The 24,557-nt window shown below is 44.8% G+C and overlaps 1 protein-coding gene across 2 annotated transcripts in view; it reads left to right on the forward strand.

Moving 5' to 3' along the window:
* The window catches only part of LOC137300014 (vesicle-fusing ATPase), a 218,961-nt gene that overhangs the window by 58,372 nt on the left and 136,032 nt on the right, over nt 1–24,557 (forward strand). For both annotated transcript variants that reach the window (XM_067969099.1, XM_067969100.1), the window contains exons 5-7: nt 11,801–11,967; nt 17,374–17,481; nt 21,727–21,802. In XM_067969099.1, coding sequence (XP_067825200.1) covers nt 11,801–11,967; nt 17,374–17,481; nt 21,727–21,802 — 351 coding nt within the window. The remainder of the gene's footprint in view (nt 1–11,800; nt 11,968–17,373; nt 17,482–21,726; nt 21,803–24,557) is intronic.

Genomic DNA, 24,557 nt, shown 5'->3' on the forward strand with positions numbered 1-24,557 from the left:
CTCGACTTATGAATGATGGCGGTGCTTCTGGTGTGGAACTGTATTGTCCTGGGAGCACAGCAATGCCGTTGATCTGATTGAACGCATAATTCTGAACAAGATGTGTGCTGCCAAATATGAAGAAAACAATGCTGAACCAAGTCAGTTGTGCTTGATGATCTGGTGGGTAATATACAGGCATATGGACCAGAAGGTACCAGCTTCAGTTCCAGGTGTTGGGTTAGCTGCTTTCAGCCAGGTTTCAGCTGAGTACTACAGTTGACCTTTGCTCCCCTGCGGCTAAGGGGCAGGAGAGAGGAAACCAGCTGGGATTCCTACGAATTGTTTAGTGACTTCTTCTGGAAGGTCTGCAAATGTAGTTGTCAGGTGATGCACTCCATGTGGAACAGCGAACACTTGGTCTGTCGGCCTGCATGTAGATTGTTGCTGCCCAAGTGCTCAATCACATTTATATCGTGCCCATAACAGCTTTGAATGTGCTGTTACCTCCCAGATCTGTTCCCACATCTCCTGCAGCTCCATGTTTGAATCCCTCCAATCAAGCCTTTGCCCCTTTGTATTGAAATGGCCCTAACCAACAACATTCTCTGACTATGGTGCACCATTACTCCTTTCTTGACCCCTTTTGTAGTCTTTCATGTAGTCAATCACACTCCTAACACAACAGTCTCCTCTTGTCCAGCTTTGGACTGCTGTCACTTGCTTCCTCTCTTCGTTATCCAGTTGTAGCCAGAGCATCTGTCAATGATATCTTCCTGCAGTCACTTCAGGAATTCCCCAAGGATCCATCTTTGGCCTGCTCCTCTTCCTCATCTATATGTTCACCTTTTGTGACATTATCTGCAGACTTCCACATGTACACTGCTCACACCCAGTTGTACCTCTCTTGAACCCTCCATTGCCTCTGTGCTATTGGACTGCTTATATTCGGTATGTCGGCTTGGATAAGCTGTAACTTGCTGCATGAAAACATTAGGAAGCCTAAAGCCGTCGTATTCTGCTCCTTAACACTGACTCCAGCCTCTTCCCTCACCATGGGCCCAGGCTGAACCAAACTGTTTGCAACCTTGTGTCTCTGTTCAGCCCCCACCTTATATCCTCTCCATCACAAGTATAGCTTGTTTTTGCCTTTGCTCCTACCCCAGCTGCTGAAATCCTCAATCGTGCTCTTTGTCACCTCGAGTCTCGTCTGCTCCAGTGCTCTCCTGACCATTATCCCAGCCTCCACCCTCTAAATTTCAGCTCATCCAAAACTCTGCTGCCGCGTCTTATTTCACCAAGTCCTGCTTGTCTGTCACCCCTATCCTTGCTGACCTACATTGGCCCTGTTTCCCCAGTACCTCAAGTTTTAAGTTCTCATTCTTGTTTATAAATCCCCCCTTGGCCCCCCTCGGCCTGCAGCTGTGCCTTTATCTACCTCGGACCTGTTGGGTTCAGAGTAATCCTTATTCTGCACTTTGAATATAAGCTCGTGGACTCGAGATAGATGTTTTGATTAATGATCTTTATCTGATCCTTACAGGCCCCTTTTGGGCCTTCCTCATTGTTCCGTCTTTGGTTCGACATCCCTTGTGAAACATCTGGGGACATTCTTATACGTTAACAGCAGTCAATAAATGCATATAGTTTTAAAAAAAACTTAAATCCCAATGTGCTTCAAGACAGTACAGATTCGTTTTTAAACAGGAAAAAAGCACTGGTTTCGAAATGGAAAAACAAAACAGCGATCCAGGATTGAGCAGAGATTGAGTGGAGGCCACCAAGTGGCAAATTACATTATGTGCAGCAAGTGCCTTAATCCCACTGCAGTTGTGGTTTCTGGCAGTCTGTTCAACTGCGCAGTGAAAATCCAGTTCACAGTGCTGAGATTGATGTGCTTTGCAATAGGATACTACTGTCCACTTTTATAGCTGGGAGTTTGATCTGTCATGTCATGGTAAACTGTAATTAAAAATGACTTTGCGAGCCATCACGGTGATGAGCAGTGATAAATGTTAAATGTGGCAGCTGCAGGTGTTTTGTGCTTCTCCTTTATCTGCTGTGATTAAATGTAGTGAAACCTGCCGGACCCTCTACTCCAAGACTGGCTGACAGCGCTGGCCTGTGTGCAACAACAATGGATCCTGTACCCTTCAGCCCAACAATGAGGGTTCATTGACTGGCCCAAGTAATGGTCTCGTCTCTTTGCCTGTCCTTTCGCAGCTGTTCTCCCCCAGCACTTTATTGCCTTGTGTTGAGTGAAATTACATTTTCCTACTGTATCTTAAAGCTGTATCCGGTTATTAGGTGGTGCCAGTGATGTGAGGGGCACGTCATTGACTCAATCACTCTTTTTGGTTGACTATGGCCAGTCCTGTTAGAGGAGTGATGGTCAAATCTACTCCTTTTTGTAATTAAGTTTTTGCATCTGGCCTGTAAGCATGATTATCTCAATCCCTTCTTGTAAGGTATTTCTTCTCATTCTCTTCCTCTTCCCCCCCCCCCCCCCCCCACCCCCAAATAAAATATCAATCTTATTGCTTAGAAACTGTTGTAAATAGGTCAGGCTGTTCTTGGCATCAGAATGTATCAAAATGAAAGCCTGTATCACTGCAGTTTAAATCTTTTTGGCTCTTTCCCTGTGAGGCAGTTGCTTTACAGCATGATATCTTCTGTTAGCAAAAAAAACCCCAGAAATTACTGGAAGCTATATTCCATGATCCCTGCAGGCTCTGGTGTACAATTTGAAGAATAACAAGTTGCAGTATTTCAAGGATGAAACGCACCTTGGGCTTCAGATGAGAGACTGCTTGCTCCAGCCCATTGATTTTGATTTCAGTATCTTTCTATCACCTATCTCTAGTTGATCCTTTGAAATTTTGGCTCTTTTAAAGCTTATATCGTGATAATTTACAAAAAAATATCTTTGTGCCTCAAAAATCCAACTTTATGTTGAAACCTGACTGATCAGGTGTTGAAGGGATGTTCAGAACGGAATGTTAAGTTAACATCCTGTTGATTCAAGGAATAATTAGATTAAAAACCTACAATGCCATTATCTTTGAATATTCCATCAAAAACCACCTCAAAGTGCTCACTTGATGGCTCAGTTGCTTGAGCCACACAGACTAAGAAGGTCTCTTGTTTGATCTCTGGTATTTGATTTAGCTGATCTCAGCGAGGACTTCATTGGAGTGCAAAAGTAGGCCCAGGAAGGGAAAATATGTCAGGGTTCCCACTGCTGATTGCTGTCCAGCTACCAATGCTAGAAGTTATTGAAGCAGCCCAAGACAGTTGGGCCTAGGACACTGCCCTGAGGAAATCCTTTGGCTGAGATGATTGTCCTCCACTGACCACAACCAACTTCCTTTGTGTTACATATGACTCCAGCCACTGGAGAGTTTTCCCCTGATCCGCATTGACTTTCAGTTTTACTAAGACTCCTTGGTGCCACACTTTGTCAAATGCTGCCTTGATGTCAAGGGCAGTCACACTCTCCTCCCTTCTCGAATTCAGGTCTTGTGCCCATTTTTGGACCAAGGCGGTGGTGATGTCTGAAGCAGTGATTCTGGCAGAACCCAAACTGAGCATCAGTAAGTAGATGATTGACCACTTGATAGGACAGACCACTCTGGCCATCACTGCTGCTGATTGGGAGTGATAATTGGCCAGGTTGGATTTGACCTGTTTTTTGTGGGCATGATTTACCTGGGTGATTTTCCACATTGCCAGGCAGATGCCAGTGTTGTAGCTGTACTGGAACAGCTTGGCTAATGGCACAGCTCGTTCTGGAACACAGGTTTCAGCACTACAGTCAGGATATTGTTGGGGCCTATAGCCGTTGCTGTGTCCAGTGTGCTAAGCCATTTCTTGATGTCATGTGGAGGGAATCGAATTGGCTGAAGACTGGTATCTGTGATTTTTGGGAACGTCAGGAGGAGGCGAAGAAGGATCATCCACTCGGCACTTCTGGCTGAAGATGGTTATGAACGCTTCAACCTCGTCTTCTGCACTTGCCTGCTGGGCTCTGCCATCTTTGAGGATGGGGATGTTCGTGGAGCTGCCTCTTCCTGTTAGTTGTTTAATTGTCCAACACCATTCGCGACTGGATGTGACAGGACTGCAGAGCTTTGATGTGATCCGTTGGTTGTGGGATCACTTAGCTCTGTCTTATAGCATACTGCTTCTGTTTAGCATGCATGTAGCCCTGTGTTGCACTTCATTTTCAGATACATCTGGTGCTGCTTTCCAGCATGCTCTGCTGTACTCATTGAACCAGGGTTGGTCATCTGGCTTGATGATGGAGTGAGGGATATGCCGGGTCATGAGGTTACAGATTGTGTGGTGGAATACAATTTTGCTGCTGATGGCCTAGTTTTGAGCTGATAAATCTGTACTTTATCTATCTTGCTTAGTATGGGGGTAGTGCCACATGATACGATGGAGGGCGTCCTCAGTGTGAAGATGGGACTTGAGTCTTCATGTGGACTGTGCAGTGATCACTCCGACCAATACTGTCATGAGCAGATGCGTCTGCGACAAGTAGATTGGAGAGGTCGAGATGAAATAGATTATTCCTTCATGTTGGCGCTCTCATCATCTGCTGCAAGCCCAGCTGGGAGCTGTGTCCTTCAGGACTTGGTCAGTGATGGTACTGTCGAGCCACTCTTGGTGATGGACATTGAAGTCCCCCACCCAGAATACATTCTGTGCCTTTGCTACCCTCTGGTGCTTCCTCCAAGTGGTGGTCAACAGGGAAGAGTACTGATTCATCAACTGAGGGAAGGCAGTAGGTGGTAATCAGTAGGTGGTAATGAGCAGGCGATTTCTTTGCTCATATTTGACCTGAAGCTGAGACTTCATGGGATCCGGAGTCAACGATGAGGACGCACCCAGGCATGGCGATGCAGGAGTCTGGGACGTTGGCTGATGATTCTGTATTAGTATGTCGAACTGTTGCTTGAGTAGTCTGAGACAGCTCACCTAACTTTGGCACCAGTCCCCAGATGTTAATGTAGAGGACTTTATAGGGTTGACTGGACTGGGTGTGTCGTAGTCGTGTCTTTATTCATTGCCTAGGTCACAGCGAGTGCCCTTCCAGCAATTTTGGTACAACCTGCTAGGCTACTTCAGAGGGCAATTAAGAGTCAACTAGGTTTGAGAGGCTGGAGTCACATATAGGGCAGACTGGGTAAGGACAGCAGTGAACCAGTTGGGTTTTTATGACCGCTTCATGGTCACCTTTACTGGTACCAGCCTTTGATTTCCAGAATTATTTATTTTTTGAACTTACATTCACTGGATTATTAGTCTGGGCCCCTGGATTACTCATCCAGTAGCATAACCACTGTATTACCATACCCTGTTAGTAATTTAACATTTATAAATGACCATTACTTAAGACAGGCATTTTGTAACTGATTTAAAAATTAAGAGCCCTTTCTCACACGAAGTGAATGATATCACAGCACTAACTGCATAAGCTTTTGAAGCACATAGTTCAACAGTGATTTTTTTTAAAAAAAAACATTTTTCCCCAGTATGGAGCAATGATGTGTGGTTTTGTGGATTGGGTATACTCCTGCACAGGAGTTGATTTGATGCTGTCTTAACCAGGAATAAATGGACATTCCATATGGTTAACAGAGAAAGTTGTGGTTAACTTTTGGCATTACTCCAAGTAACTGCACAAAGCATTCTACACACACTTTAATGGCTGTCCCACCATGTCAATTGGAACAATAGAATGCATATTTTTAAGCATTGGTGCAATGGGTAGTGGGAAGTCGAGCTTCGCACCAGTGCACTGAATTGTGATGCTCTGGAATGTATTGCTTGAAAGGGTGCTGGAAGCTGTGCGTGTGTGTGACGGGAAATGAGTGGGACTAATTGGATAGCTCTGTCAAAGAGCGAGCACAGGCACGATGGGCTGTAAGAGTCTATGTACCTTTTTAAGACAGCAGTACGCTTGCTTACGGGAACATTTGGTAGAGTGACTAAATGTCAGGCTGCAGTTACATTTCTGCAAAACAAGTACTGGGTTCTAGAATTTTTATCAATTGCTGCATGTTTCTCCAACTTGCACTGTTTTTAAAAAATAATACAATTATGAACAAGTCAGACAAATAACCTAATTTACTGAAAATAGTAGCCTTGTACTCAATGTCATCTTGATCTCCTGAATATGCAATTGCAAGTGATTGTCAAGCACTCAAAACACTGTTGCAGTCACTAGATGTTATGGATACACTGGTTTTAGCTGTTTGTGGCTGCTTTTATCTTCCCATTGGCTGGTTTCACTCACTGAATAGATTGATGGACATGGGTACAATTTCTGCCTCTATTGAGTTAACTAATTTCATTGATTCCTGGGATGAGGGTTGTCCTATGAGGAGAGATTGTGTAGAATGGGCCTATATTCTCTAGCGTTTAGGAGAATGAGAGGTGATCGCATTGAAACATATAGATTTATGAGGGGGCTTGACAGGGTAGATGCTGAGAGGTTGTTTCCCCTGGTTGGTGAGTCTAGAACTGGGGGTCATGGACTCAAGGTAAGGGATCGGCCATTTAGGACCGAGATGAGGAAAAATGTCTTCATTCAGAGGGTTGTGAATCTTTGAAATTCTCTACCCCAGAGGGCTGTGGAGCTCACTCATTGAATATATTCAAGGCTGAGATTGATAGATTTTTAGAATCTACGGGAATCAAGGGAAATGGGGATCGGGTGGGAAAGTAGAGATGAGATCGAAGATCATCCATGTTCTTATTGAATAGTGGAGCAGACTTGAGGGGCCGTATGGCCTGCTCTTGCTCCTATTTCTTATGTTTTTATGTTCTCAGCCAGGTCAGCATCTGAGGTGCTATCATCTGGAATTCTGACTCCTGATGGAACATGCATATGCAGACATCTGGTCAAGGCTGGATTGCCATTGATTGTGATCCCTTCAGTGGTCACACAGTCTGCCAACACTTGAGGCCCAAGCTCACTTGGTGAGTGAGGTACTGGAGGGTGAGGGTTAGGAGAATTGAGAGAAAATTGCAAGGGGTTGAGAAATAATGGTTTTGGTAGTATATTATCTTTCAATAAGAGTTGTACAAAATAATTTCTGGGGAACCTCATCTGTTGTTCAGGTCTGAGCTTAGTGGGTGAAACTCCCTGCTTGTTTCTGCTGTTGTGTTTTACCCTATAGGTGCACACTGCACTTGGATGAAGTATTTCTGATCTAAATAGAAAATGTTTAAACATCTTGTTCAACATGGCTCTCGTGAATTATTTAATAGTGGAGATTGCATTACAGAAGGTTTGTTCAAAGTGGAGTGTGACTTCTTAAACCTGACATTGAACTTGTAGTTAATTTGTTTTCTCTCTCTGCTTCTGACTGGATTGTACCACATTCCTGTTTGGGTCAGGGTGAAAAGTTCAAGCTGCCCAGTGATCATTACCTGCTTACTGAAGTCGTTCTGTCCCCTTATGGTAAAAATACAGTCTGGAGTTTTACAGACTTAATTGAAAAACTATGACTATCAATGTAGTTCTCATCAACTAGAATGAAGTTAACAGGGATTTAACAAAAACTGTGACAAACTTATAATTCATACTAAAATTGTACATCAAAAATGTATTAAAACTGCAATTATTTTGAGCAACTAAAACCATACTAGTGACTATACTTTCCCTTTTTGCCCCATCTCTCCTGAAGTTTTGATTCCCTATTTGGGTTTTCGTTCCACAGATGCTGGTGGTCATTCTTTCCTCCCTGCCCCCCTGAACCTCATATCTACTGTTGAGGTGTGACACTAAATGGCAAGTGTTGCAGGCTAATTGATGGGGTGGGGGGTGGCAGGTATTGCAGTTGAACCTGGTCCAGTCCTCACCTGACATCCACACGTCTATTTCCAGTAGGGGTCGCTGCATAGTGGATAGGAAAGAAGCAAGAACATTTGGCCAAATTATATTTTCTTCCCCCCCCTAGCGAAGCCAGGTGTGCCTTTTAAGTCCCAGCTGAGATCAACAAAGTACAGGCCAGGGATCAACTGCTGACTGGGTAAATTTGCTGATCTTTTGAGCGAGTCCAATCGCTGGACTGTAAATAGAGCCCACATGGAGTCGTTAGAGTTATGGCAGTAATACTTTTAAGTCACCAGTTTAATTGGTGTGCAAGTCAGGCACTGCAGTGAAATGTATGATCATTATATTCCAGAGCAAAGAAGGTCTTAACCCATTTCAATTCTGCTGTAGTTTCAATCTTGCTCAAGTATTGGCTTTGACAGTTAATTTCAGCACAGCACTGAGCGAGTGTTCATTGTCACAGGTGGCGTCTTTCGGATGGGATGTTAAACCAGGGTCCCAGCTGCCGCCTCAAATGGATATTAAAGATCCCATGGCACTGTTCACAGAAGAGCAGGGGAGTTCTTATGTCCTGGCCAACAGTTATCCCTCAATTAACACCACTGAAAAATAGTTTGTTTATTCATCTCCTTGCTGCTTGTGGGACCTTGCTCTGCAAGTTGGCTGTTGCATTTTCCTACAAATAAAACAATGACTCCATTTGAAAAGTAATTCATTGGCTGTGAAGTGCTTCGAAACAGCCTGAGAATGTACAAATGCAAGTTCGTTCTTTTCTCTTTCAACCGAAGACTTAGTGAAAATACTAGCAGCCAGCTGAGCTTATCTTTTCTTTAAACTTTCAATGTGCTTCCAGGGCAGGTACTACCTCCTTGAGAACACAAGAAATTGACTTGGCATAGGGCCTGTAAACAATGGGCATATTGACCTTTTTTATTGCATGATGTGCTCAACGTTGATATTTGTATATGAAACCAAACCTTGAGGTTTCAGCAGGTGGGCTGACTAGCTGAGTCAGCTAGCCCAAGCTCTGAGTAGTTGTGGTGACATTAACTGTGATACCATCATCAGTTCTAATTTCTCCAGTTAGGAACCCTCTCAGACACCCGTATCCCTTCTTTCTACCTGAGGCACTGTTGGAATCTCAGGTGAGGGTGAATTTGCATCCTCTCTGGTGGGTCACGATGAGAGGATGGGTCTTTGGTTTGTTTGGTGTAGTATCACTGCAATCCCTCAATGCGGGGTTAAAACCTCCTTGGGTCTTGTAACCCCTTGAGTTGAAAGTAATGGCGCCTAATTTAGAGTTGACTGTTGTACAGAAAACATTGCCCTGGGTGCTGCTGGTGGTCCCTTCTGGCCTGTTTACAGAGGCATCACCGAGACATTTGGTTGATTGGTTAATAATGCAATATTAGAATTTAATAAGAGTGACAGTAGTGATGGAGCAGCACAAATACATCATGTACCGGTATTTCCAATCACAGGTTCACTACAGTGCTACTGCAGCCTGACCTAGCAGATCAAATTCTTATTTGCCTGGTTCTATAATGGTCCTTAGTACGGGATTACTAGGCCAAGCATTTATTGATCCATTAACTATCAGATTGGTGAGATCATTTTTCCTAACTTTTTTTTGTTTCTAGTCATTTTAATTTAACATTTTTTGTCAATTTTTGTCTGATTATGCTCCAGGACTTTTCCCATATTACAGGTGCCATATGAAGGCATATTGTTGTTCCTGACAAGTTCGGTGAAATCCTCCTATTTTATGAGTATCACAAAATATAACTGGTTATAACCTTAAGATGACTCATCTAGTTTGCTGCTTCTGCTGAAGCACTACAAGCTTTTCTAACTTGCATCTAAAAGATTTGAACTGATGCGAAAGCAGTCCAACAGACGAGGTGTTTTCACAAAGGAATGTCCTTTTTGGACTCAATGGGGGTAATTTTAACCCCCCAAGAACGGGTGGGTTGGGAGTGACTGGGCAGTAAAAATTGTTGATTTTAATGAGTGGGACCGCATCTTGGTTCCAACACTCCCACTTCTGGGTTTAACCCAGGTGTGTGTGGATGCACATGCACGTGCAGGAGCAACAGAAACCCAAAAGTCCCGTCCCCACTTAAAGCCGACGGGCCGAAACTGAAAGAGGCAATGTACGTCATTGCAATAGTTGAGGCACTTAATATTTTATGTATTAGAAATGTCAAACAAATTTAACCTTACCTGTTCGGGTTTCCCATTGTTTGTGATTCACATCAGGTAAAAGCAGGCGGAAAGACCAGATCCATGAGTTAAGTGTCTTTATTGCACTGCTTGTGGGCCAGGTGGAGCAGGTGTGCTGCTTCCAGGTCCAACAAGTTCATCTGGCACGACATGACCCCCACCTCTTTTTTCCTCCCTGGCCCCCCCTCCCCCCCCCCCCCCCATCCGATGGTTGACCACCCTCCTCCATGGTGGACTGTCCCCTGTTTCCTTCCCCCACCACCCCCTGCGATGCTGACTGCCCACGATTGATCTCTCCCCTCTCCGATTTGCAGCTTCTTTCCCTCCCGTCAATCTGGCTGCCTGGTGCGTGGGAAACCCCGAAGCACGAATACTTACTTACCTTCAATTAAGGTGCGATCGCAGATTGCGACACGCTCATTTGGCTTAGTGGATCCCCATGCGAATATCTACAGACTCACTGGGTTCCCAGCTACGAGCTAAAATTATGCCCAGTGCTATCGGGACAGTATTCCGGGGCATACATTTCTTGGGGGGGGGGGCGGTGGGTTGGTGATGTGTCCTTTTTGTCTGCTGAACAGCCAACTTGCTCTGACGTTGGGGCACTGCCAAACTTTGTCCACCTCTCGTAACATTTCCTTTTGAGTCTCTCCTCCAGTTTTCAATCCACCCTGGTTAATCACCAGTGATGTCCTGTATGACTGACTTGTCCCTTCCCGAACCTTCTTGACCTCTTGGCCACCTTGGGCGCACCATTCTCCTCCACTGTATGTCAATCTACCTGGCACACTTTCCTGGTTCTACATGTCCTAATGCAGCTACTGCACTTTACCCTTCATGTTCCTTCATCCCTTGGGACATCAAGAACATGAGGTCAGCTGAACCATGTATGTTGATGACATCCATCCTTACTTCTCTGCCCTCACAACTGACCCCATCTGTAGCCAAACTGTTCATCTACCTGTTTACCATTGAGTCCATGGGTCAACTGAAATTTTAGTCAGCTCAGTCAACAAAACCAAAGCTACCCATTTTGGTTCCCACCAGCACCTACATGACACCAATTGCATAGACTGCCCACTCAGTTTGAACAGGCAGTGCTTAACATTGGGGTTGTACTTTATCCAGAGCTGACCATCCTACCCCACATCCAGGAAATACCAAAACTGCAGTTTTGCATCTCTGAAATGTATCCCACTTGCACAAATACCTGTTTCAGTCTGCTGCTGAAGCCCTCATCAATGCCTTTGCTTGTGAAGTGTCAGATGAGTGCTCCCAACTGAGCCAAGTGGTGTCACAAGGTTGAATGTTCAAAACTTCCAGGATTTCATCAGCCAGTCGAGGACAACACCCTCCGTTCAGTACTGAGAGTTTTATGTTTTTGGATGTGCTGTCCTTTGGGTTCGCGTAATCACTGACTGGGTTAATACTGTTTAAGATACTTTGTTTTGGGTTTTATGTAGATTATATACATGTATTTTTTTTTAATGGTGTGCTGGAGAGGAGATGAGCTAAGAATGCAGACCACCACCAGACACTATCCCATAGTGCAGCTAAGTGGCCTCCAGAATCAAAATTTGAGTGTCTCATATGAGAGGTTCTGGATGGCATGGGCAATTCTGTCCATGTTTAGAGGAAAAATTGTTGAAACATGATCAGGAATAATTTTTTTAAAAGCCAGAATGTTTTGATGAAAATGACCAACATTGTATGACCTGCTTAGCCTTTCCCGCACTTGTCTTTCTGCAGTAACCCCCTATGGCTTTGACAAAGCAAAGCAGTGCATCGGAACCATGGTGATTGAAATCGACTTCTTACAGAAGAAGAATGTGGACTCAAACCCATACGACACTGACAAGATGGCAGCAGAGTTCATTCAGCAGTTCAACAGCCAGGCCTTTTCTACACACCAGCAGGTACAGTTCCTGTCCGCTGAAAGAAGTTGTTTCGTATATTCGGTGGAGATTTGACATCCACAAGAATCAGGGCTGAGACCAGTGTTGGCCGTTATTTACATAAACGATTTGGACTCAAGAATCGGAAGTACAATTTCAAAATTTGCGGACGACACCAAATTGGGGGGCATAGTTAATACTGAGGAGGAATACGACAAAATACAGGAAGATGTTAATAAACTTGCAGAATGGGTGTGTAATTGGCAAATGAATTTCAATATCGATAAGTGTGACGTATTACGTTTTGGTAGGAAGAATGAGTCTAAATGGGATAGAGGAGTAGAGAGATCTGGGGGTACAGATACACATCACTAAATGTAGTGACGCAGGTTAATAAAGCCATTTTAAAAACAAAAACACGCACTAGGGCTCATTTCTAGAGGGATAGAATTGAAAAGCAAAGAAGTTATGTTAAATGTATATGGAACCTTGGTTAAACCACACTTGGAGTACAGTGAATAGTTCTGGTTTCTATATTATAAAAAGGACATAGAGGCATTGGAGAGGGTGCAAAAAAGATATGCTAGGATGATACCAGAATGGAGAGGTTCTATCAATCAGGGAAGATTGAACATGCAAGGGCTCTTCTCTCAAAGAGAAGACCGAGGGGTGACCTGATAGAGGCCTTTAAGACTATGAAAAGGTTTGATAGGGTAGATGTAGAGATGGTGTTTCCACTTGCAGGGGAGTCCAGAACTAGGAATCATAAATATAAGATTGTCACTAATAAATCCAATGGGGAATTCAGGAGAAACTTCTTTCGCCAGAGAGTGGTTAGAATGCGGAACTCGCTACCACAAGGAGTAGTTGAGGCGACTAGCAAAATGCATTTAAGGGGAAGTTAGATAAACACCTGAGGGAGAAAGGAATAGGAGGATATGCTGAGTTAGATCAAGTAGGGAGGGAGGAGGCTCGTGTGGAGCATAAACACTGTCAATGACCTGTTGGGCCGAATGGCCTGTTTACATAGAATATATAGCACGGAAACAGAAATTTGACTTGGCAAACTTTGAAGTGACTATGTTAAAAACCCTATGTTATGTTTGCCTGCTGCTAGCCCATAGGAACAGGAATAGGCCATTCAGCCCCTTGAGCCTGTTCCACCATTCATTTAGATCATGGCTGATCTGTAGCTTAGCTTCATTTACCTGCCTTGGTTCTGTAACCCTTAATACCGTTGCCTAACAAAAATCTATTAATCTCCGTTTTGAAATTTTCAATTGACCCCCCCCCCCCCAGTCTCAACAGCTTTTTGGGGGAGTGTTCCAAATTTCCACTACCCTTTGTGTGAAGTGCCTCCTGACATCATCCCTGAATGGCCTAGCTCTAATTTTAAGGTTGTGCCCCCTTGTTCTGGACTGCTCCGCCAGAGGAAATAGTTTCTCTCTCTACCCGATCAACTCCTTTTTAATCGACTTACACACCACAATTGGGTTATCCCTCAATCTTGCATGTTCAATGGAATATAAGCCTAGTCTATGCAAGTGACACTCATAATTTAACCCTTTTAGCCCCGCTATCATTCTGGTGATTCTGCACTGCACCCACTCAAAGGCCAATATATACTTCCTGAAGTGCAGTACCCAGAATGGAACACTGTAGTCTAAATGGGGTCTAACCAGAGCTTTCTGTAACTAACATAACTTTCACCACTTCGTATTCAGACCCCTTGAGATAAAGGCCAACATTCCATTAGCCTTTCAAATTATTTTTTGTATCTGTCCACTAGCTTTGATTTCTGTACTTGAGCCCCTAAATCTTTTTGCTGATCCACAGTTCCTAGCTTCCTGCCATTTAGAAAATATTCTGACCTATCTTTCTTGGGTCCAAAGTAGATGACCTCACATTTCCCCACATTGAACTCCATCTGACACAATTTTGCCTACTCTTAACCTATCAATGTCCCTTTGCAACTTTCTGCTTCTACTTACTGTGCCACCTAACTAGGTAGTCATGATGTGGAGATGCCGGTGATGGACTGGGGTTGACAATTGTAAACAATTTTACAACACCAAGTTATAGTCCAGCAATTTTATTTTAAATTCACAAGCTTTCGGAGATTTTCTCCTTCCTCAGGCAAATGTTTCAAGAGCTCCTTGAAGCCTACGCATTTATACATATTGAACAATACATGGTGTTTACAGACTGCCCCTGCAACTGCCCGTTGCCAAGGCAATCACCGTGTTCAGACAGAGAGGTGTCACCTGCAGAACCCCCGAATACACATTCAACAAAAAAACAAACAGGGAAAAAACAGAGAAAAAAAACAGAGAGGCAGAAACATCCAGAAGGCAGAGAGAGCCAGCAAATGACCCATTATATTAAAAACAGATAACATTTGTTCGCTGGTGGGGTAACGTGTAGCGTGACATGAACCCAAGATCCCGGTTGAGGCCGTCCTCATGGGTGCGGAACTTGGCTATCAATTTCTGCTCGACGATTTTGCGTTGTCGTGTGTCTCGAAGGCCGCCTTGGAGTACGCTTACCCGAAGGTCGGTGGATGAATGTCCATGACTGCTGAAGTGTTCCCCGACTGGGAGGGAACCCTCCTGTTTGGCGATTGTTGCGCGGTGTCCGTTCATCCGTTGTCGCAGCGTCTGCATGGTCTCGCCAATGTACCATGCTCTGGGGCATCCTTTCCTGCAACGTATGAGGTAGACAACGTTGGCCGAGTCACAGGAGTATGAACCATGCACCTGGTGGGTGGTGTCATCTCGTGTGATGGTGGTATCTGTGTCGATGATCTGGCATGTCTTGCAGAGGTTACCGTGGCAGGGTTGTGTGGCGTCGTGGACGCTGTTCTCTTGAAAGCTAGGTAGTTTGCTGCGAACGATGGTCTGTTTGAGGTTGGGTGGCTGTTTAAAGGCGAGGTGTGGGGATGGCCATAGCGAGGTGTTTGTCCTCATTGATGACATGTTGAAGGCTGCGGAGAACATGGCGTAGTTTCTCCGCTCCGGGGAAGTACTGGACGACAAAGGGTACTCTGTTGGTTGCGTCCCGTGTTAGTCTCCTGAGGAGGTCTATGCGATTTTTTGCTGTGGCCCGTCGGAACTGTCGATCGATGAGTCGAGCGTCATATCCCGTTCTTACTAGGGCGTCTTTCAGCGTCTGTAGGTGTCCATCGCGTTCCTCCTCGTCTGAGCAGACCCTGTGTATTCGCAGGGCCTGTCCATAGGGGATGGCCTCTTTGACGTGGTTAGGGTGGAAGCTGGAAAAGTGGAGCATCGTGAGGTTGTCCGTGGGCTTGCGGTAGAGTGAGGTGCTGAGGTGCCCGTCTTTGATGGAGATTCGTGTGTCCAAGAAAGAAACTGATTCTGAGGAGTAGTCCATGGTGAGCTTGATGGTGGGATGGAACTTGTTGATGTTATCGTGTAGTCTCTTTAGTGATTCCTTGCCGTGGGTCCATAGAAAGAAAATGTCGTCGATGTATCTGGTGTATAGTGTTGGTTGGAGGTCTTGTGCAGTGAAGAAGTCCTGCTCGAACTTGTGCATGAAAATGTTGGCGTATTGGGGTGCGAATTTGGTCCCCATGGCTGTTCCGTGTGTTTGGGTAAAGAACTGGTTATCGAAGGTGAAGACATTGTGATCCAGGATGAAGCGGATGAGTTGTAGGATGGCTTCCGGAGATTGGCTGTTGTTGGTGTTGAGTATTGATGCTGTCGCAGCGATGCCGTCATCGTGGGGGATACTGGTGTATAGTGCCGAGACGTCCATCGTGGTGAGAAGTGTTCCTGGTTCAACTGGTCCGTGGGTACTGAGTTTTTGTAGGAAGTCTGTAGTGTCACGACAGAAGCTGGGGGTTCCCTGTACGATGGGTTTCAGGATGCCCTCGATGTATCCAGAGAGGTTCTCACACAGGGTTCCGTTGCCTGATACGATGGGACGTCCGGGTGTGTTGGCTTTGTGTATCTTTGGGAGGCAGTAGAAGTCTCCCACGCGGGGATTACGTGGGATGAGAATGCGTAGGATGCTTTGAAGGTCTGGATCGAAGGTCTTGATCAGTTTGTTGAGCTGGTGGGTGTGTTCTTTGGTCGGATCTGCGGGTAACCGTCTGTAGTGTTCCTGGTTGTCCAGTTGTCGGTATGCTTCTTTGCAATAGTCTGTTCTGTTCTGTATGACTATGGCTCCTCCTTTGTCCGCTGGTTTGATGACGATGTTGCGGTTGGTCTTGAGAGCGTTGATGGCGTTGCGTTGTGCTCGGGTGACATTCTGGACTGTCTTCTGAGTTTATCCTACCTTTTTTAAATAGTGGAGTGACATTGACAATTTTCCAATCCAAGGGGACAATTCCTTAATTGAGTGTTTTGGAAGATCATGATTAAAGCATCCACAATTGGGCACAACACCACCCTCGCATTCCCCTCCAAGTCAGACACCATCCCGACTTGGAAATATATCGCCGTTCCTTCATCGTCGCTGGGTCAAAATCCTGGAACTCCCTACCTAACAGCACTGTGGGAGAACTTTCACCACACGGACTGCAGCGGTTCAAGAAGGCGGCTCACCACCTTCTCTAGGGCAATTAGGAATGGGCAATAAATGCTGGCCTCCCCAGCGATGCCCACATCCCATGAATGAATTAAAAAAAAAATTTCCTCATCCACCTCATGTCGGTGCATTTTGCAGCTTGAATATGAAAGACAATGAACCCGTCCACATGAGTTGCTAATGCATCCCTCGCCTTACTTGGACAGCCTGCCATCTTCCATCATGAAGCCTTACATGGTAGTGTTAGATCTCACCCCCTCCCAAATCAGCCAAAGGTTTGCACTTGCACTAAAATGAATAAATTTGTCTGATGTTGCATGGGAAGTTTATTTCTCCTCTCCTCGCCCCGCCCCCCCCCCCCCGGGAAAAAAAAAACACTGGCTTGCTTTTTTTTTAGTGAAGGAGCCCTTAACGTTATCCAGCAGGTCTGCAAGGATCTTGTCTGATTGTAACTCAATATGTTCTGATTAGAATTTCTTATCTTCATAAAGGCAGGTGTATATGCCCTGTAAAATAATATTACCTTGATGGAGGTATAGGCAAATGAACTAGAAGCCAGTTAATACCTGACCATTTCTCCACAGTAGCCAGGTTGTGTGTTATAATATTTCTCACTGACAATTGATTGAGTAAATGATATTCTGAAGATCCTTGGGTATGATCTAACGTGTATGCACTTGAGTCATCGATCCATAGTTTGATATGAATATCTGCGAACTGGTGCTAGTTCTGAGGAGGTAGAACTGAGCCATCTTTGCTGATAACAGCGCACGAAAATAACCTGCATCGCATCTACTAATACACAAAGATGAGCTTTTTTAAATTGCAGCCGATGTTTTAAGATGAATAACCTCTTTCATTTCTTGCTTTGCTCTTCAGCTCGTGTTCAGTTTTAATGACAAACTCTTTGGGTTAGTGGTGAAGGATATCGAAGCTATGGACCCCAGCATTCTGAAGGGAGAGCAAACTTCTAGCAAACAGCAGAAGGTAGGAGTTTTAACATTAACTTTTATTTTTAAACCGTGTACTGTGAAACCCACCTTTTTAATAAAGGGGAACAAAAATAGAAAATGCTAGAAATGCTGAACAGGTCAGGCAGCATCTGTGGAGAGAACCGATCACTTAACGTTCTGGGTGTGAACCCTTGGACAAAACTTTGTCTGATTTTGACTAGCGACTGCACATTAACTCATCTGTTCTGTCCACAGATGTTGCTTGACGTGCTGAGTGTTTCTAGCATTTTCTGTTTTAGTTTCAGATTTCAAGCATAGGCAGTTTTTTTGCTTTTTGTTCAATAAACAGGACCCTGTTCTCAAACAAATTATTTCTAATTTGTTTAAGACCTCTGAGGGTTTAATAGGCACCTGTAGAGAATCTGTTGCTGCTGTAGTCGAGTTTGAGGCATTGGTTCATTTTGGTTTAGATGAACTCCATTAGTTTTCAACTCATCACCTACATTTGTACCACTCCTTCAGGATATAACTAAAATCAGTTATTTGACACCTGGAGGACTGTGTACAATTTTTATTTCCTTACCTAAGGAAGGATATACTTACCTTAGAGGAGATGCAATGAAGGTTCACTAGATTGATTCCTTGGGATGAGAAGGTTGTCCTATGAGGAGAGATTGAGCAGCTTGGGCCTATACTCTAGAGTTTAGACGAATGAGGTGATTGCATTGAAACGTATAAGATTGAGGCGGCTTGACAGGGTAGGTGCTGAGAGGCTGTTTCCCCTGGCTGGAGAGTCTAGACTTGGGGGTCATAGTCTCAAGATAAGGGTTTGGCCATTTGGGTCAGAGATGTGAGAATTTCTTCACTCTGGTGTGAATCTTAGTAATTCTCTACCCCAGAGGGCTGTGGATGCTCAGTCATTGAGTATATTCGAGGCTGAGGTCGATTAGATTTTTGAACACTAAGGGAATCAAGGGATATGGGGATCGGGCAGGAAAGTGGAGTTGAGGTAGATCATCAGCTGTGATATTGAATGGCAGAGGGGCTGTATGGCCTACTCCTGTTCCTATTTATGTTCTTATGACACATTTTGGATGCAATATTTATCCAGCTTTATGTCTCAAACCAACAGTTCATAAGTGATTGTGATCACTCCCATCAACTTGGCTTAGTTGGCAGGGGTGTTGGCTTATCGCTCTCACCTCTGGGTCAGAAGATTGTGGGTCTGAGCCCCAAATGAAGACTTGAGGTGCATAAATTGGGCTGACATGGCTATGCAGTTCTGAAGGAATGCTTCATTGATGGGGTGCTGAAAGTTTGCTGAGACATTAAGGCAAAGCCCTTCCTGTACATCAAGGTTAACGTTGCAAGGGGAAAGCAAAAGGGACAATACTGTGGATGGATGACAATAATTGAGCGAGTGAGTCTTCATCTGTACCTATTTAACCTGGCAATGCCAGGCTTGTTCGAAATTATCTTCTCCAGTGGGTGTTAAGCTTACTTCCTGCCTTATAGATTATCGGGAGGTAGCACTCCTGTTTTTTGATGGTCTTTTTAGCCATGAATAAATAGGTGTTTTTGCCTGCTAAGTACCTCCTGTGTAAAGAAATGTAGAACTGAAGAAACTGCCAAAGCGGGCACAGTTTATTGTACTAGAACAGCTGAAGGTCTGAATGAGACTTGTGTTAATTATTTGTGTGTTTAGATGTCTCACTTTCCCGCAGACCGTTTTTAATGGTGATGGTAACTCGAGGGGAATGTTGAAGACCAATACCATGCAGTAAAGACAGATACGGGTGTCCATTAAGGAGAAAGATTTGCAGAAGTTTATATTTGTCTGTATATTTTGCTTTAAATATATTGTAATTCTACCATCTCCAATAAGAGTGTATCACCACCTCCCCTTGACATTCAACGGCATTACCATTGCCAAATCCCCCTCCATCAACATCCTGGGGGTCATTGCAGCTGTTATTTGCCACACATCAGCCCAAACCTGGATGTTGTCCAGGTCTTGCTTCATTATCTGAGGAATTGCAAATGAAGCTGAACGCTGCGTAATTATCAGCGAACAGCTCCACTTCTGACTTTGATGAAGGGATGGTGAAGCAGCTGAAGATAGTTGGGCCAAGGATGCTCTGAGGAACTCCTGCAGCCATGTCCTGGGGCTGAGATGATTGGCCTCCAACAACCACAACAATCTTACTTTTTGCTAGGTATGACTCCAGCCACAGGAGAGTTTTCCCCTTGATCCTCATTAACTTCAGTTTTACCAGTTCTCCTTGGTGCCACACTCTGTCAAATGCTGCCTTGATGTCAAGGAGAGTCCCTCTCACTTCACCTGGAATTCAGCTCTTTTGTCTGTGTTTGGACCAAGGCTGTAATGAGGTCTGGAACGGAGTGATCCTGGCAGAACCCAAACTGCGCTTTGGTGAGCAGGCTATTGGTGAGTCAGTGCTGCTTGATAGGAGTCATCAACAGTGCTATCACTTTGCTGATTGAGTGTAAGCTGGTGGGATGGTAATTGGCTGGGTTGGATTTCTTTTTTTTTGTGGACAAGACGTGCCTGGGCAATTTTCATGATGTGGAGATGCCGGTGATGGACTGGGATTGACAAATGTAAACAATCTTACAACACCAAGTTATAGTCCAACAATTTTATTTGAAAATCACAAGCTTTCGGAGGCTTCCTCCTTCGTCGGGTGAATGTCAGGAAATCCTTGAACGTTTCGCATTTATATTCAGAGAACAATACCTGGTGATTACAGATAATCTTTCCAACTGCCCGTTGTCAAGGCAATCAAGGTGTTCAGACAGAGGTGTTACCTACAGGACCACCGAATATACAAACGGCCAGAACGCAAAACAGAGAGAGGGAGAAACATCCGAAAGGAAGAGAAAGACAGAAAATGACCCGTTGAATTAAAAACAGATAACTTTTATTCGCTGGTGGGGTTACGTGTAGCGTGACATGAACCCAAGATCCCGGTTGAGGCCGTCCTCATGGGTGCGGAACTTGGCTATCAATTTCTGCGCGACGATTTTGCGTTGTCGTGTGTCTCGAAGGCCACCTTGGAGAACGCTTACCCAAAGATCGGTGGCTGAATGTCCTTGACTGCTGAAGTGTTCCCCGACTGGGAGGGAACCCTCCTGTCTGGCGATTGTTGCGCGGTGTCTGTTCATCTGTTGTCGCAGTGTCTGCATGGTCTCGCCAATGTACCATGCTCCGGGGCATCCTTTCCTGCAATGTATGAGGTAGACCATGTTGGCCGAGTCACAGGAGTATGAGCCATGTACCTGGTGGGTGGTGTCCTCTCGTGTGATGGTGGTATCCGTGTCGATGATCTGGCATGTCTTGCAGAGGTTGCCGTGGCAGGGTTGTGTGGTGTCGTGGACGCTGTTCTCCTGAAAGCTGGGTAATTTGTTGCGAACGATTGTCTGTTTGAGGTTGGGTGGCTGTTTAAAGGCGAGTAGTGGAGGTGTGGGGATGGCAATTTTCCACATTGTCTGGTAGATGCCAGTGTTGTAGCTGTACTGGAACTGCTTGACTAAGGACACAGCCAGTTCTGGAGTACTGGTTTTCAGCACTAAAGCTGGGATATTGTAGGGGCCTGTAGCCAGTGCTGTGTCCAGTGCACTTGGCCGTTTCTTAATGTCACGTGGAGTGAATCAAATTGGCTGAAGACTGGCACCTGTGATGATGGGGACATCAGGAGGAGGCCGAGAAGGATCATCCACTTGGCACTTCTGGCTGAAGATGATTGCGAATGCTTCAACCTTGTCATCCGCACTTGCCTGCTGGGCTTCAGTCATTGAGGAAGGAGATGTTCATGGAGCCTCTTTTCATTCGTTGCTTAATTTCCCTTTCTCTCTCAGGTAATTGTAAAATGCTGAAATAGGGTGGTGCAGAGAAAGGCACAGGTTGGTCTCACTGCACTCTTACTAATGTGACCCACTTTGAGTGATGGAGCTTTGGCCTCGGGAGGAAGGGTCGAAGGGAAGAGTAATGCCTGGGTAGCCTGTTTGCTGTGTACGGGAGGCAGGGGGCAGACAATGTGAGTATGGCACGCTATGCACTCTTGCTCTCAGCTGCAGGTGTTGGGCGAGGCAGGAAAAGGGGTTGCGACAGATACAAAAATAGAGGGGCAATGTACCTAAATACACCCATAATAAAGGGAACCAGTACTCAAATGGTGACATCTCTAGACTGAATTGCTGTTGCAATATAGCTCAGAGGTCATACTGCTGTGTGTAATTGATTTTTATTTTATGAACACAGATCGATCTTGGCCTGGCTATAGCCAATTCCCAGGTTATATTTGAAAAGGTAGAAAGCTCGTCTCTGACTCTTATTGGTGAGTATTTCCGAGTCTTGTAATTCAGTTTTGCTGGAGTCGATGAGTTTTTTTCAAGCCACCATTTACTCCCGGCTGACCCTCGTCAACTTTGACAGTAAATCTAAAACAAGCTCATTCAGTAGTTCCCTACATTTTATGTCTTTCTAAGTAAGGATACTGTTCCTAGTAAGGCTGAAATACAATCTTTTTTTCTGTCTTGCTTTCCTCCTTTCTGGTTTCTCCCTTTCTTTTAGGCCTCTTCTAATGCTTGTGCGATTTCTCTCACCGACATTCTTTCCTCCTCAGTCTCTCGTCTACTCCCTGCCTGTCTCCCTCTCGACAAGGGACATGAACCTGAAACAAACAGAAGGGGGGTGATTTTTGAAGCCCAAGAACGGGTGGGTTGGGGACGGGTGGGGTTGAAAAGAGTTTTTTTGGGCCACAACCGCAAAATTTTCGGATTTTGCATTCCCGGGAATTTTTACGCACCGATGTTAAACCCAGAAATAAAGCCAGGTTACGGTCGCGACCCAAAAAACAACTCTTTTCAACTCCCACCCGCCCCCAACCCACCTGTTGGGGTTTAAAATCACCCCTCTGGTCTTAAGTTGCTCTTGAAGGGGCATAATTATCTAAGAAAAACGACTAGTAAAGAGAAGTGTCCAAAAACAGGATTGGTTCTGCAAGGTATTGCAAATTGTGTCTCTTATTAAAAATGTTCTGTATTGAAAATTCAGGTAACTGCTCATAATCACTTTGTAGTTGTCTGTGATGAAGCAGATATTGCATTGGCTGGAGCACAAACTTTTCCAGCGGCCAGTATCTCCGCTTTGGTCGAGGTCATCAATGACATTTTGGGTGAATGTGACCATGATGCCTGGCCGCGATCAAACTCTTTGACTTCTCTGTGGCCTTTGACACAGTGGCCTACACAACCCTTCACCAGTTCCTCTTTTGTGGTCCACTTCTGTGGTACTGCCCTCAAATGATTCCAATCAAACCTGTCACAACATAGCTATTGCATCCTCTGCAATAACTCTACTCCCATACTTTGGTCATCTCCAACTTGCTCCAAAGTTTGATCCTTGGGCCCCTCATTGTTTCTCTACATGTTGGCACAATCTTCATCATAGACCCTATGTAAGCCAAAAACCAGTTTTACATGCCCACTGTCGCTGTGCGGTGTGACTTCCTGTCTGACATCACTGATGAGCCAGAATTTTCTGCAGCCCAGTGCAGGCAAGACCAAAGCCACCCTGTTTGGCTGCTTCCCCCTTCCTGGATGCTTGAAGTTCAACTGAGCGATGCACCACCTCGATGCCCTGCTCGACCCCAAGCTTGAGCTACAAACCCCACGTTCAGTCCATCACCTACTTCTACCTCTGAAAAATTGACCATTTGTTATATCCGGGCACCGAAACCCTCGTCCGTGCCATTGTCACCTTCAGACCCAACTTTGCCAATGCCCTTAGTTGCTTCTGTTAGGGGTTCGAAGTATGCTGCGGGGAGTGAGATCACATTTGAGGCTTCCAATAAATGGCTATACACCAAAGAATGTAACACAGGCTTTGAAAGCAAGTAAATTACTTGATGTGTGGAACAAAATAATGTATTAGGCAGTGCATCTCACATCCTCTTATTGTGGCCTTTATAATCCAAAGTATTGTCATTTACATCAGTGAAAACTTCCTTTATTCCTGCATGTTTATGAAATGCTGAACAGCTAAGTTTATTAACTTGAAGGATTAAATTTTGTCAAACTGTACAATATAGCACCAATATCTTGCAAAGGGCTTCTTTCTCGCTGGCTGATTTTTTTTTCCTTTCTCTCCCCACGGCTGAAGCTTGTTGCTACTCTTCCCTGAAACTGCTCCAACCTAGACCCAGTGTGTCCCTTGATGCCACCTTCTTAATTCTTGCTGCACCAGTTTCACCTGGTTGAGTTCCACGGTCCTTATGGCTTGGCGGGGGGGAGGGGGTGTGGTGGATTTACAACTTATCCAGCAATATCGACACAGAGCAGCCCAAGCCTCCAGGACTTTGGGAATTCAGAAGTGAAACTGATGGAGCAAGGACAAAGTGGCATTGATCATGGACCAGCAATGCAAATGTACAAAAATAAAAAAAACACATGCATTTACAGAAGGATGTCCACCCCTAAATGAAAGATATGTCTTGTGACCATGTCATATATGAATAGGATAAATTGCATGGCTTTACTAGCTCCTCGATGATTGATTGGGTACCCTCAAACTGCTCCTTCTCCCCCGGATCCAGTCCCTGTCCTCATTGCCTCGAGGCAGGACCAACAGAAATCACTTGTAAAATTTGCAGGGGAGTGCAACTAATTGGATAGTTCTTTCAAAGAGATGGCACAGGCACAATGGGCCGAATGACTGCCTTCTGTCCTGTATTATTCTATGAAAATAGAACATTTCAACTTGTCCAATTTATTCCACCTCAGGAGAACTTTCATTATTTACTGATGGTTTTATAATTGATGGTCTTTGTGTAAAATGATGAATGTCCAGGGTAGTTGATAAAACTAATGCTGAAATCTATTGCATGTATTTGGAGTAATTTTTTTTAAAAAAGTCATTCTCTGGGTGTAGGTGTCACTGGCAAGGCTGGAATTTATTGCTTATCCCTAGTCGCAGTGAGAAGATCGTGGTAACCGAGTGGATTGCTAGAGCAGTCCAGAGTCAACCATGTTGGTGTGGGACTGGAATCTCATATAGGAAAGCAGGTTTCTTTCCCTAAAGGACATTAGTGA

The sequence above is a fragment of the Heptranchias perlo genome, chromosome 30 (genome assembly GCF_035084215.1).
Source record: "Heptranchias perlo isolate sHepPer1 chromosome 30, sHepPer1.hap1, whole genome shotgun sequence".
Classification (NCBI taxonomy): domain Eukaryota; kingdom Metazoa; phylum Chordata; class Chondrichthyes; order Hexanchiformes; family Hexanchidae; genus Heptranchias; species Heptranchias perlo.